Below are 13575 nucleotides of genomic sequence, written 5' to 3'. Positions count from 1 at the left end.
TGTTTCTCTGTGTTGCAAAATAGCTTTAATGTATGCACAGAGTGTAAATTTAAAGTGGGACAGAGATTCAGCTTGCATTGCCTGAACCAACTTTGTTCTGCGTTGAAACGCTGTTTTCTGACATTTCAGGGTCTAACTTCAAAAATCATGCAAAACACTTCTAACACCTTCAGATATGTTTCTCTGTGTTGCAAAATAGCTTTTATTCATGCACAGAGTGTAAATTTAAAGTGGGACAGAGATTCAGCTTGCATTGCCTGAACCAACTTTGTTCTGCGCTGAAACGCTGTTTTCTGACATTTCAGGGTCTAACTTCAAAAATCATGCAAAACACTTCTAACACCTTCAGATATGTTTCTCTGTGTGGCAAAATAAGTTTTATTCATGCACAGAGTGTAAATTTAAAGCGGGACAGAGATTCAGCTTGCATTGCCTGAACCAACTTTGTTCTGCGCTGAAACGCTGTTTTCTGACATTTCAGGGTCTAACTTCAAAAATCATGCAAAACACTTCTAACACCTTCAGATATGTTTCTCTGTGTTGCAAAATAGCTTTTATTTATGCACAGAGTGTAAATTTAAAGTGGGACAGAGATTCAGCTTGCATTGCCTGAACCAACTTTGTTCTGCGCTGAAACGCTGTTTTCTGACATTTCAGGGTCTAACTTCAAAAATCATGCAAAACACTTCTAACACCTTCAGATATGTTTCTCTGTGTTGCAAAATAGCTTTTATGTATGCACAGAGTGTAAATTTAAAGTGGGACAGAGATTCAGCTTGCATTGCCTGAACCAACTTTGTTCTGCGCTGAAACGCTGTTTTCTGACATTTCAGGGTCTAACTTCAAAAATCATGCAAAACACTTCTAACACCTTCAGATATGTTTCTCTGTGTTGCAAAATAGCTTTAATGTATGCACAGAGTGTAAATTTAAAGTGGGACAGAGATTCAGCTTGCATTGCCTGAACCAACTTTGTTCTGCGTTGAAACGCTGTTTTCTGACATTTCAGGGTCTAACTTCAAAAATCATGCAAAACACTTCTAACACCTTCAGATATGTTTCTCTGTGTTGCAAAATAGCTTTTATTCATGCACAGAGTGTAAATTTAAAGTGGGACAGAGATTCAGCTTGCATTGCCTGAACCAACTTTGTTCTGCGCTGAAACGCTGTTTTCTGACATTTCAGGGTCTAACTTCAAAAATCATGCAAAACACTTCTAACACCTTCAGATATGTTTCTCTGTGTTGCAAAATAGCTTTAATGTATGCACAGAGTGTAAATTTAAAGTGGGACAGAGATTCAGCTTGCATTGCCTGAACCAACTTTGTTCTGCGTTGAAACGCTGTTTTCTGACATTTCAGGGTCTAACTTCAAAAATCATGCAAAACACTTCTAACACCTTCAGATATGTTTCTCTGTGTTGCAAAATAGCTTTTATTCATGCACAGAGTGTAAATTTAAAGTGGGACAGAGATTCAGCTTGCATTGCCTGAACCAACTTTGTTCTGCGCTGAAACGCTGTTTTCTGACATTTCAGGGTCTAACTTCAAAAATCATGCAAAACACTTCTAACACCTTCAGATATGTTTCTCTGTGTGGCAAAATAAGTTTTATTCATGCACAGAGTGTAAATTTAAAGCGGGACAGAGATTCAGCTTGCATTGCCTGAACCAACTTTGTTCTGCGCTGAAACGCTGTTTTCTGACATTTCAGGGTCTAACTTCAAAAATCATGCAAAACACTTCTAACACCTTCAGATATGTTTCTCTGTGTTGCAAAATAGCTTTTATTTATGCACAGAGTGTAAATTTAAAGTGGGACAGAGATTCAGCTTGCATTGCCTGAACCAACTTTGTTCTGCGCTGAAACGCTGTTTTCTGACATTTCAGGGTCTAACTTCAAAAATCATGCAAAACACTTCTAACACCTTCAGATATGTTTCTCTGTGTTGCAAAATAGCTTTTATGTATGCACAGAGTGTAAATTTAAAGTGGGACAGAGATTCAGCTTGCATTGCCTGAACCAACTTTGTTCTGCGCTGAAACGCTGTTTTCTGACATTTCAGGGTCTAACTTCAAAAATCATGCAAAACACTTCTAACACCTTCAGATATGTTTCTCTGTGTTGCAAAATAGCTTTTATTCATGCACAGAGTGTAAATTTAAAGTGGGACAGAGATTCAGCTTGCATTGCCTGAACCAACTTTGTTCTGCGTTGAAACGCTGTTTTCTGACATTTCAGGGTCTAACTTCAAAAATCATGCAAAACACTTCTAACACCTTCAGATATGTTTCTCTGTGTTGCAAAATAGCTTTTATTCATGCACAGAGTGTAAATTTAAAGTGGGACAGAGATTCAGCTTGCATTGCCTGAACCAACTTTGTTCTGCGCTGAAACGCTGTTTTCTGACATTTCAGGGTCTAACTTCAAAAATCATGCAAAACACTTCTAACACCTTCAGATATGTTTCTCTGTGTTGCAAAATAGCTTTAATGTATGCACAGAGTGTAAATTTAAAGTGGGACAGAGATTCAGCTTGCATTGCCTGAACCAACTTTGTTCTGCGTTGAAACGCTGTTTTCTGACATTTCAGGGTCTAACTTCAAAAATCATGCAAAACACTTCTAACACCTTCAGATATGTTTCTCTGTGTTGCAAAATAGCTTTTATTCATGCACAGAGTGTAAATTTAAAGTGGGACAGAGATTCAGCTTGCATTGCCTGAACCAACTTTGTTCTGCGCTGAAACGCTGTTTTCTGACATTTCAGGGTCTAACTTCAAAAATCATGCAAAACACTTCTAACACCTTCAGATATGTTTCTCTGTGTTGCAAAATAGCTTTTATTTATGCACAGAGTGTAAATTTAAAGTGGGACAGAGATTCAGCTTGCATTGCCTGAACCAACTTTGTTCTGCGCTGAAACGCTGTTTTCTGACATTTCAGGGTCTAACTTCAAAAATCATGCAAAACACTTCTAACACCTTCAGATATGTTTCTCTGTGTTGCAAAATAGCTTTTATGTATGCACAGAGTGTAAATTTAAAGTGGGACAGAGATTCAGCTTGCATTGCCTGAACCAACTTTGTTCTGCGCTGAAACGCTGTTTTCTGACATTTCAGGGTCTAACTTCAAAAATCATGCAAAACACTTCTAACACCTTCAGATATGTTTCTCTGTGTTGCAAAATAGCTTTTATTCATGCACAGAGTGTAAATTTAAAGTGGGACAGAGATTCAGCTTGCATTGCCTGAACCAACTTTGTTCTGCGTTGAAACGCTGTTTTCTGACATTTCAGGGTCTAACTTCAAAAATCATGCAAAACACTTCTAACACCTTCAGATATGTTTCTCTGTGTTGCAAAATAGCTTTTATTCATGCACAGAGTGTAAATTTAAAGTGGGACAGAGATTCAGCTTGCATTGCCTGAACCAACTTTGTTCTGCGCTGAAACGCTGTTTTCTGACATTTCAGGGTCTAACTTCAAAAATCATGCAAAACACTTCTAACACCTTCAGATATGTTTCTCTGTGTTGCAAAATAGCTTTAATGTATGCACAGAGTGTAAATTTAAAGTGGGACAGAGATTCAGCTTGCATTGCCTGAACCAACTTTGTTCTGCGTTGAAACGCTGTTTTCTGACATTTCAGGGTCTAACTTCAAAAATCATGCAAAACACTTCTAACACCTTCAGATATGTTTCTCTGTGTTGCAAAATAGCTTTTATTCATGCACAGAGTGTAAATTTAAAGTGGGACAGAGATTCAGCTTGCATTGCCTGAACCAACTTTGTTCTGCGTTGAAACGCTGTTTTCTGACATTTCAGGGTCTAACTTCAAAAATCATGCAAAACACTTCTAACACCTTCAGATATGTTTCTCTGTGTTGCAAAATAGCTTTTATTCATGCACAGAGTGTAAATTTAAAGTGGGACAGAGATTCAGCTTGCATTGCCTGAACCAACTTTGTTCTGCGCTGAAACGCTGTTTTCTGACATTTCAGGGTCTATCTTCAAAAATCATGCAAAACACTTCTAACACCTTCAGATATGTTTCTCTGTGTTGCAAAATAGGTTTTATTCATGCACAGAGTGTAAATTTAAAGCGGGACAGAGATTCAGCTTGCATTGCCTGAACCAACTTTGTTCTGCGCTGAAACGCTGTTTTCTGACATTTCAGGGTCTAACTTCAAAAATCATGCAAAACACTTCTAACACCTTCAGATATGTTTCTCTGTGTTGCAAAATAGCTTTTATTTATGCACAGAGTGTAAATTTAAAGTGGGACAGAGATTCAGCTTGCATTGCCTGAACCAACTTTGTTCTGCGCTGAAACGCTGTTTTCTGACATTTCATCAGGGTCTAACTTCAAAAATCATGCAAAACACTTCTAACACCTTCAGATATGTTTCTCTGTGTTGCAAAATAGCTTTTATGTATGCACAGAGTGTAAATTTAAAGTGGGACAGAGATTCAGCTTGCATTGCCTGAACCAACTTTGTTCTGCGCTGAAACGCTGTTTTCTGACATTTCAGGGTCTAACTTCAAAAATCATGCAAAACACTTCTAACACCTTCAGATATGTTTCTCTGTGTTGCAAAATAGCTTTTATTCATGCACAGAGTGTAAATTTAAAGTGGGACAGAGATTCAGCTTGCATTGCCTGAACCAACTTTGTTCTGCGTTGAAACGCTGTTTTCTGACATTTCAGGGTCTAACTTCAAAAATCATGCAAAACACTTCTAACACCTTCAGATATGTTTCTCTGTGTTGCAAAATAGCTTTTATTCATGCACAGAGTGTAAATTTAAAGTGGGACAGAGATTCAGCTTGCATTGCCTGAACCAACTTTGTTCTGCGCTGAAACGCTGTTTTCTGACATTTCAGGGTCTAACTTCAAAAATCATGCAAAACACTTCTAACACCTTCAGATATGTTTCTCTGTGTTGCAAAATAGCTTTAATGTATGCACAGAGTGTAAATTTAAAGTGGGACAGAGATTCAGCTTGCATTGCCTGAACCAACTTTGTTCTGCGTTGAAACGCTGTTTTCTGACATTTCAGGGTCTAACTTCAAAAATCATGCAAAACACTTCTAACACCTTCAGATATGTTTCTCTGTGTTGCAAAATAGCTTTTATTCATGCACAGAGTGTAAATTTAAAGTGGGACAGAGATTCAGCTTGCATTGCCTGAACCAACTTTGTTCTGCGCTGAAACGCTGTTTTCTGACATTTCAGGGTCTAACTTCAAAAATCATGCAAAACACTTCTAACACCTTCAGATATGTTTCTCTGTGTGGCAAAATAAGTTTTATTCATGCACAGAGTGTAAATTTAAAGCGGGACAGAGATTCAGCTTGCATTGCCTGAACCAACTTTGTTCTGCGCTGAAACGCTGTTTTCTGACATTTCAGGGTCTAACTTCAAAAATCATGCAAAACACTTCTAACACCTTCAGATATGTTTCTCTGTGTTGCAAAATAGCTTTTATTTATGCACAGAGTGTAAATTTAAAGTGGGACAGAGATTCAGCTTGCATTGCCTGAACCAACTTTGTTCTGCGCTGAAACGCTGTTTTCTGACATTTCAGGGTCTAACTTCAAAAATCATGCAAAACACTTCTAACACCTTCAGATATGTTTCTCTGTGTTGCAAAATAGCTTTTATGTATGCACAGAGTGTAAATTTAAAGTGGGACAGAGATTCAGCTTGCATTGCCTGAACCAACTTTGTTCTGCGCTGAAACGCTGTTTTCTGACATTTCAGGGTCTAACTTCAAAAATCATGCAAAACACTTCTAACACCTTCAGATATGTTTCTCTGTGTTGCAAAATAGCTTTAATGTATGCACAGAGTGTAAATTTAAAGTGGGACAGAGATTCAGCTTGCATTGCCTGAACCAACTTTGTTCTGCGTTGAAACGCTGTTTTCTGACATTTCAGGGTCTAACTTCAAAAATCATGCAAAACACTTCTAACACCTTCAGATATGTTTCTCTGTGTTGCAAAATAGCTTTTATTCATGCACAGAGTGTAAATTTAAAGTGGGACAGAGATTCAGCTTGCATTGCCTGAACCAACTTTGTTCTGCGCTGAAACGCTGTTTTCTGACATTTCAGGGTCTAACTTCAAAAATCATGCAAAACACTTCTAACACCTTCAGATATGTTTCTCTGTGTTGCAAAATAGCTTTAATGTATGCACAGAGTGTAAATTTAAAGTGGGACAGAGATTCAGCTTGCATTGCCTGAACCAACTTTGTTCTGCGTTGAAACGCTGTTTTCTGACATTTCAGGGTCTAACTTCAAAAATCATGCAAAACACTTCTAACACCTTCAGATATGTTTCTCTGTGTTGCAAAATAGCTTTTATTCATGCACAGAGTGTAAATTTAAAGTGGGACAGAGATTCAGCTTGCATTGCCTGAACCAACTTTGTTCTGCGCTGAAACGCTGTTTTCTGACATTTCAGGGTCTAACTTCAAAAATCATGCAAAACACTTCTAACACCTTCAGATATGTTTCTCTGTGTTGCAAAATAGCTTTTATTTATGCACAGAGTGTAAATTTAAAGTGGGACAGAGATTCAGCTTGCATTGCCTGAACCAACTTTGTTCTGCGTTGAAACGCTGTTTTCTGACATTTCAGGGTCTAACTTCAAAAATCATGCAAAACACTTCTAACACCTTCAGATATGTTTCTCTGTGTTGCAAAATAGCTTTTATTCATGCACAGAGTGTAAATTTAAAGTGGGACAGAGATTCAGCTTGCATTGCCTGAACCAACTTTGTTCTGCGCTGAAACGCTGTTTTCTGACATTTCAGGGTCTAACTTCAAAAATCATGCAAAACACTTCTAACACCTTCAGATATGTTTCTCTGTGTTGCAAAATAGCTTTTATTCATGCACAGAGTGTAAATTTAAAGTGGGACAGAGATTCAGCTTGCATTGCCTGAACCAACTTTGTTCTGCGTTGAAACGCTGTTTTCTGACATTTCAGGGTCTAACTTCAAAAATCATGCAAAACACTTCTAACACCTTCAGATATGTTTCTCTGTGTTGCAAAATAGCTTTTATTCATGCACAGAGTGTAAATTTAAAGTGGGACAGAGATTCAGCTTGCATTGCCTGAACCAACTTTGTTCTGCGTTGAAACGCTGTTTTCTGACATTTCAGGGTCTAACTTCAAAAATCATGCAAAACACTTCTAACACCTTCAGATATGTTTCTCTGTGTTGCAAAATAGGTTTTATTCATGCACAGAGTGTAAATTTAAAGTGGGACAGAGATTCAGCTTGCATTGCCTGAACCAACTTTGTTCTGCGTTGAAACGCTGTTTTCTGACATTTCAGGGTCTAACTTCAAAAATCATGCAAAACACTTCTAACACCTTCAGATATGTTTCTCTGTGTTGCAAAATAGCTTTTATGTATGCACAGAGTGTAAATTTAAAGTGGGACAGAGATTCAGCTTGCATTGCCTGAACCAACTTTGTTCTGCGCTGAAACGCTGTTTTCTGACATTTCAGGGTCTAACTTCAAAAATCATGCAAAACACTTCTAACACCTTCAGATATGTTTCTCTGTGTTGCAAAATAGCTTTTATTCATGCACAGAGTGTAAATTTAAAGTGGGACAGAGATTCAGCTTGCATTGCCTGAACCAACTTTGTTCTGCGTTGAAACGCTGTTTTCTGACATTTCAGGGTCTAACTTCAAAAATCATGCAAAACACTTCTAACACCTTCAGATATGTTTCTCTGTGTTGCAAAATAGCTTTTATTCATGCACAGAGTGTAAATTTAAAGTGGGACAGAGATTCAGCTTGCATTGCCTGAACCAACTTTGTTCTGCGCTGAAACGCTGTTTTCTGACATTTCAGGGTCTAACTTCAAAAATCATGCAAAACACTTCTAACACCTTCAGATATGTTTCTCTGTGTTGCAAAATAGCTTTAATGTATGCACAGAGTGTAAATTTAAAGTGGGACAGAGATTCAGCTTGCATTGCCTGAACCAACTTTGTTCTGCGTTGAAACGCTGTTTTCTGACATTTCAGGGTCTAACTTCAAAAATCATGCAAAACACTTCTAACACCTTCAGATATGTTTCTCTGTGTTGCAAAATAGCTTTTATTCATGCACAGAGTGTAAATTTAAAGTGGGACAGAGATTCAGCTTGCATTGCCTGAACCAACTTTGTTCTGCGCTGAAACGCTGTTTTCTGACATTTCAGGGTCTAACTTCAAAAATCATGCAAAACACTTCTAACACCTTCAGATATGTTTCTCTGTGTTGCAAAATAGCTTTTATTCATGCACAGAGTGTAAATTTAAAGTGGGACAGAGATTCAGCTTGCATTGCCTGAACCAACTTTGTTCTGCGTTGAAACGCTGTTTTCTGACATTTCAGGGTCTAACTTCAAAAATCATGCAAAACACTTCTAACACCTTCAGATATGTTTCTCTGTGTTGCAAAATAGCTTTTATTCATGCACAGAGTGTAAATTTAAAGTGGGACAGAGATTCAGCTTGCATTGCCTGAACCAACTTTGTTCTGCGCTGAAACGCTGTTTTCTGACATTTCAGGGTCTAACTTCAAAAATCATGCAAAACACTTCTAACACCTTCAGATATGTTTCTCTGTGTTGCAAAATAGCTTTTATTTATGCACAGAGTGTAAATTTAAAGTGGGACAGAGATTCAGCTTGCATTGCCTGAACCAACTTTGTTCTGCGCTGAAACGCTGTTTTCTGACATTTCAGGGTCTAACTTCAAAAATCATGCAAAACACTTCTAACACCTTCAGATATGTTTCTCTGTGTTGCAAAATAGCTTTTATTTATGCACAGAGTGTAAATTTAAAGTGGGACAGAGATTCAGCTTGCATTGCCTGAACCAACTTTGTTCTGCGTTGAAACGCTGTTTTCTGACATTTCAGGGTCTAACTTCAAAAATCATGCAAAACACTTCTAACACCTTCAGATATGTTTCTCTGTGTTGCAAAATAGCTTTTATTCATGCACAGAGTGTAAATTTAAAGTGGGACAGAGATTCAGCTTGCATTGCCTGAACCAACTTTGTTCTGCGCTGAAACGCTGTTTTCTGACATTTCAGGGTCTAACTTCAAAAATCATGCAAAACACTTCTAACACCTTCAGATATGTTTCTCTGTGTTGCAAAATAGCTTTTATGTATGCACAGAGTGTAAATTTAAAGTGGGACAGAGATTCAGCTTGCATTGCCTGAACCAACTTTGTTCTGCGCTGAAACGCTGTTTTCTGACATTTCAGGGTCTAACTTCAAAAATCATGCAAAACACTTCTAACACCTTCAGATATGTTTCTCTGTGTTGCAAAATAGCTTTTATTCATGCACAGAGTGTAAATTTAAAGTGGGACAGAGATTCAGCTTGCATTGCCTGAACCAACTTTGTTCTGCGTTGAAACGCTGTTTTCTGACATTTCAGGGTCTAACTTCAAAAATCATGCAAAACACTTCTAACACCTTCAGATATGTTTCTCTGTGTTGCAAAATAGCTTTTATTCATGCACAGAGTGTAAATTTAAAGTGGGACAGAGATTCAGCTTGCATTGCCTGAACCAACTTTGTTCTGCGCTGAAACGCTGTTTTCTGACATTTCAGGGTCTAACTTCAAAAATCATGCAAAACACTTCTAACACCTTCAGATATGTTTCTCTGTGTTGCAAAATAGCTTTAATGTATGCACAGAGTGTAAATTTAAAGTGGGACAGAGATTCAGCTTGCATTGCCTGAACCAACTTTGTTCTGCGTTGAAACGCTGTTTTCTGACATTTCAGGGTCTAACTTCAAAAATCATGCAAAACACTTCTAACACCTTCAGATATGTTTCTCTGTGTTGCAAAATAGCTTTTATTCATGCACAGAGTGTAAATTTAAAGTGGGACAGAGATTCAGCTTGCATTGCCTGAACCAACTTTGTTCTGCGCTGAAACGCTGTTTTCTGACATTTCAGGGTCTAACTTCAAAAATCATGCAAAACACTTCTAACACCTTCAGATATGTTTCTCTGTGTGGCAAAATAAGTTTTATTCATGCACAGAGTGTAAATTTAAAGCGGGACAGAGATTCAGCTTGCATTGCCTGAACCAACTTTGTTCTGCGCTGAAACGCTGTTTTCTGACATTTCAGGGTCTAACTTCAAAAATCATGCAAAACACTTCTAACACCTTCAGATATGTTTCTCTGTGTTGCAAAATAGCTTTTATTTATGCACAGAGTGTAAATTTAAAGTGGGACAGAGATTCAGCTTGCATTGCCTGAACCAACTTTGTTCTGCGCTGAAACGCTGTTTTCTGACATTTCAGGGTCTAACTTCAAAAATCATGCAAAACACTTCTAACACCTTCAGATATGTTTCTCTGTGTTGCAAAATAGCTTTTATGTATGCACAGAGTGTAAATTTAAAGTGGGGCAGAGATTCAGCTTGCATTGCCTGAACCAACTTTGTTCTGCGCTGAAACGCTGTTTTCTGACATTTCAGGGTCTAACTTCAAAAATCATGCAAAACACTTCTAACACCTTCAGATATGTTTCTCTGTGTTGCAAAATAGCTTTTATTCATGCACAGAGTGTAAATTTAAAGTGGGACAGAGATTCAGCTTGCATTGCCTGAACCAACTTTGTTCTGCGTTGAAACGCTGTTTTCTGACATTTCAGGGTCTAACTTCAAAAATCATGCAAAACACTTCTAACACCTTCAGATATGTTTCTCTGTGTTGCAAAATAGCTTTTATTCATGCACAGAGTGTAAATTTAAAGTGGGACAGAGATTCAGCTTGCATTGCCTGAACCAACTTTGTTCTGCGCTGAAACGCTGTTTTCTGACATTTCAGGGTCTAACTTCAAAAATCATGCAAAACACTTCTAACACCTTCAGATATGTTTCTCTGTGTTGCAAAATAGCTTTAATGTATGCACAGAGTGTAAATTTAAAGTGGGACAGAGATTCAGCTTGCATTGCCTGAACCAACTTTGTTCTGCGTTGAAACGCTGTTTTCTGACATTTCAGGGTCTAACTTCAAAAATCATGCAAAACACTTCTAACACCTTCAGATATGTTTCTCTGTGTTGCAAAATAGCTTTTATTCATGCACAGAGTGTAAATTTAAAGTGGGACAGAGATTCAGCTTGCATTGCCTGAACCAACTTTGTTCTGCGCTGAAACGCTGTTTTCTGACATTTCAGGGTCTAACTTCAAAAATCATGCAAAACACTTCTAACACCTTCAGATATGTTTCTCTGTGTTGCAAAATAGCTTTTATTTATGCACAGAGTGTAAATTTAAAGTGGGACAGAGATTCAGCTTGCATTGCCTGAACCAACTTTGTTCTGCGCTGAAACGCTGTTTTCTGACATTTCAGGGTCTAACTTCAAAAATCATGCAAAACACTTCTAACACCTTCAGATATGTTTCTCTGTGTTGCAAAATAGCTTTTATTCATGCACAGAGTGTAAATTTAAAGTGGGACAGAGATTCAGCTTGCATTGCCTGAACCAACTTTGTTCTGCGTTGAAACGCTGTTTTCTGACATTTCAGGGTCTAACTTCAAAAATCATGCAAAACACTTCTAACACCTTCAGATATGTTTCTCTGTGTTGCAAAATAGCTTTTATTCATGCACAGAGTGTAAATTTAAAGTGGGACAGAGATTCAGCTTGCATTGCCTGAACCAACTTTGTTCTGCGTTGAAACGCTGTTTTCTGACATTTCAGGGTCTAACTTCAAAAATCATGCAAAACACTTCTAACACCTTCAGATATGTTTCTCTGTGTTGCAAAATAGCTTTTATTCATGCACAGAGTGTAAATTTAAAGTGGGACAGAGATTCAGCTTGCATTGCCTGAACCAACTTTGTTCTGCGCTGAAACGCTGTTTTCTGACATTTCAGGGTCTAACTTCAAAAATCATGCAAAACACTTCTAACACCTTCAGATATGTTTCTCTGTGTTGCAAAATAGCTTTAATGTATGCACAGAGTGTAAATTTAAAGTGGGACAGAGATTCAGCTTGCATTGCCTGAACCAACTTTGTTCTGCGTTGAAACGCTGTTCCCTTTCGATACTTTCACTCGTACTGCGTCGAAGACGCTATGGGGAAAAGCTCCTTTTCTCCTGAGACTGAAGCATTTCAATAACGCAGTGTAACTGCACGGCCATTGGTTCGTGCAGTGATAAAAAGACGAACCAATGGCTCGGCAGCGGAGCTGCACGAGCCTATGGCGATGATTCGCGCCCGATCGCGCCAAAAGGGGCGGAGTATCTGGCTATATAAGCGTGCATTTAGCCATAGGATCTCAGATCCTTCTCCTTCAGCGACGACTTCTTTGCTGATCTACGAGACTTGATGCTACTCGCCGTTGACACGCCTTCGCAGCGGATCAAGCTGAACGAGAGACCCTCTCTGCTCGTCTGATTAGCCGCTTCTCCGCCGCCTTCAGCGTCGCAGCAGCAGCGGTCCCAGCTGATCCCCTGCCGCCATCCGGTGAGTATAAAAGGGCTTATTTCTAAGAAGTAAGTTCTAAAAGAGCAAATTTTCTAGCGACGTTGTTGCAAATGTCGCGATGCGAGTGGCTCGTGCAGGGCTCTGCACGATGTAGAAGGGCAGTGAGTGCCGCTCACTGAGACGGAATGCTGTCGCTGACAGTTTGAGTCTCGCTCTTTTCGCTCGCTAACCCCGTTCTCCCGTTTCTTATCTCTCAGCAAGGCTCGGAGAAAGAGACAGTGGAGTCAGGGAACTAAACAACAGGGTTTGAATGATCGTACGCCGGCAGTGAGCCCGCGTGCTCGCTCTTCCCGTTGCCTTTGATCTGACAAGCTCGCATTTGTTTGTGTGTGTGTGTTGCTAGGGAGACGGACTGCGTTCACTACGAAAGCCCGGTCCGCTCGCAGAAGGCGCTCCAGCTCTCATGTCTCTCTCCTCCCAGTAATCTCGGAGGAAGCAGCAGCGAGTTGTGAGCTGAGCAATCATGCACGAGCATTCTCATGCCGACACATATTGTGCAAGCTTTATTGATTTGCCAGCGTGTGTTACTCGCGAGGATCAGATGCACTCGTTACACGAGCGGCTTTAATCCTCCCTGGCAGATCAGAGCGAAGCACTGTTACATCTATTACTGACGGCTTTGCTTTCGTGTATGCGTCGCTTATGCCGCGCTCACAGAGGCGAGCTGCTTTCATTATTAATAGTATGGACATGTTCGCTCGCGGGAGTCGCCCCGCCTCCCCCTTCTCACGTTTCTCTTCTCTCAGTTACCTCGGAGAAAGAAACGGTGAATATGCGATCAGACTTAAGTGACGTAACGCCGGCAAAGCCCCGCGTTCGTCACTCTGTGCAGTCTTTGATCAGTGTTATGTGAGGATCTGCGCCTCTCGCCTTATCGAGCGGCTCTATCCTTCTGAGCAAATCGGAGCAGAACGCTGTCACCTATGATTCTATATTGCTGACAGCTTCATATTTCAGTGCGCCTCTCGCCTGGGCCACGCCCACGCTGAGGTTGCATGCTCTGAGACAGACAGCTCTCTCTGCGAGTGTTTACGTCT

At 39.5% G+C, this 13575-nt stretch overlaps 1 protein-coding gene across 1 annotated transcript in view; it reads right to left on the bottom strand.

The window, feature by feature from the left end:
- Positions 1-13003, bottom strand: part of LOC141302347 (rab GTPase-activating protein 1-like) — a 32136-nt gene extending 19133 nt beyond the window's left edge. Inside the window, exons 1-2 of the mRNA XM_073832397.1 lie at positions 12892-13003; positions 12655-12740 (exon numbers count right to left, since the gene is read on the bottom strand). Of these exons, the coding sequence (XP_073688498.1) occupies positions 12655-12740; positions 12892-13003 (198 nt within the window). The remainder of the gene's footprint in view (positions 1-12654; positions 12741-12891) is intronic.
- Positions 13004-13575: the final 572 nt, after the last annotated feature.

The sequence above is a fragment of the Garra rufa genome, unplaced genomic scaffold, assembly GCF_049309525.1.
Source record: "Garra rufa unplaced genomic scaffold, GarRuf1.0 hap1_unplaced_001, whole genome shotgun sequence".
Lineage (NCBI taxonomy): Eukaryota > Metazoa > Chordata > Actinopteri > Cypriniformes > Cyprinidae > Garra > Garra rufa.
Note: the sequence above shows the minus strand (reverse complement) of the source record. Positions and strands in the feature narration are given on the sequence as shown.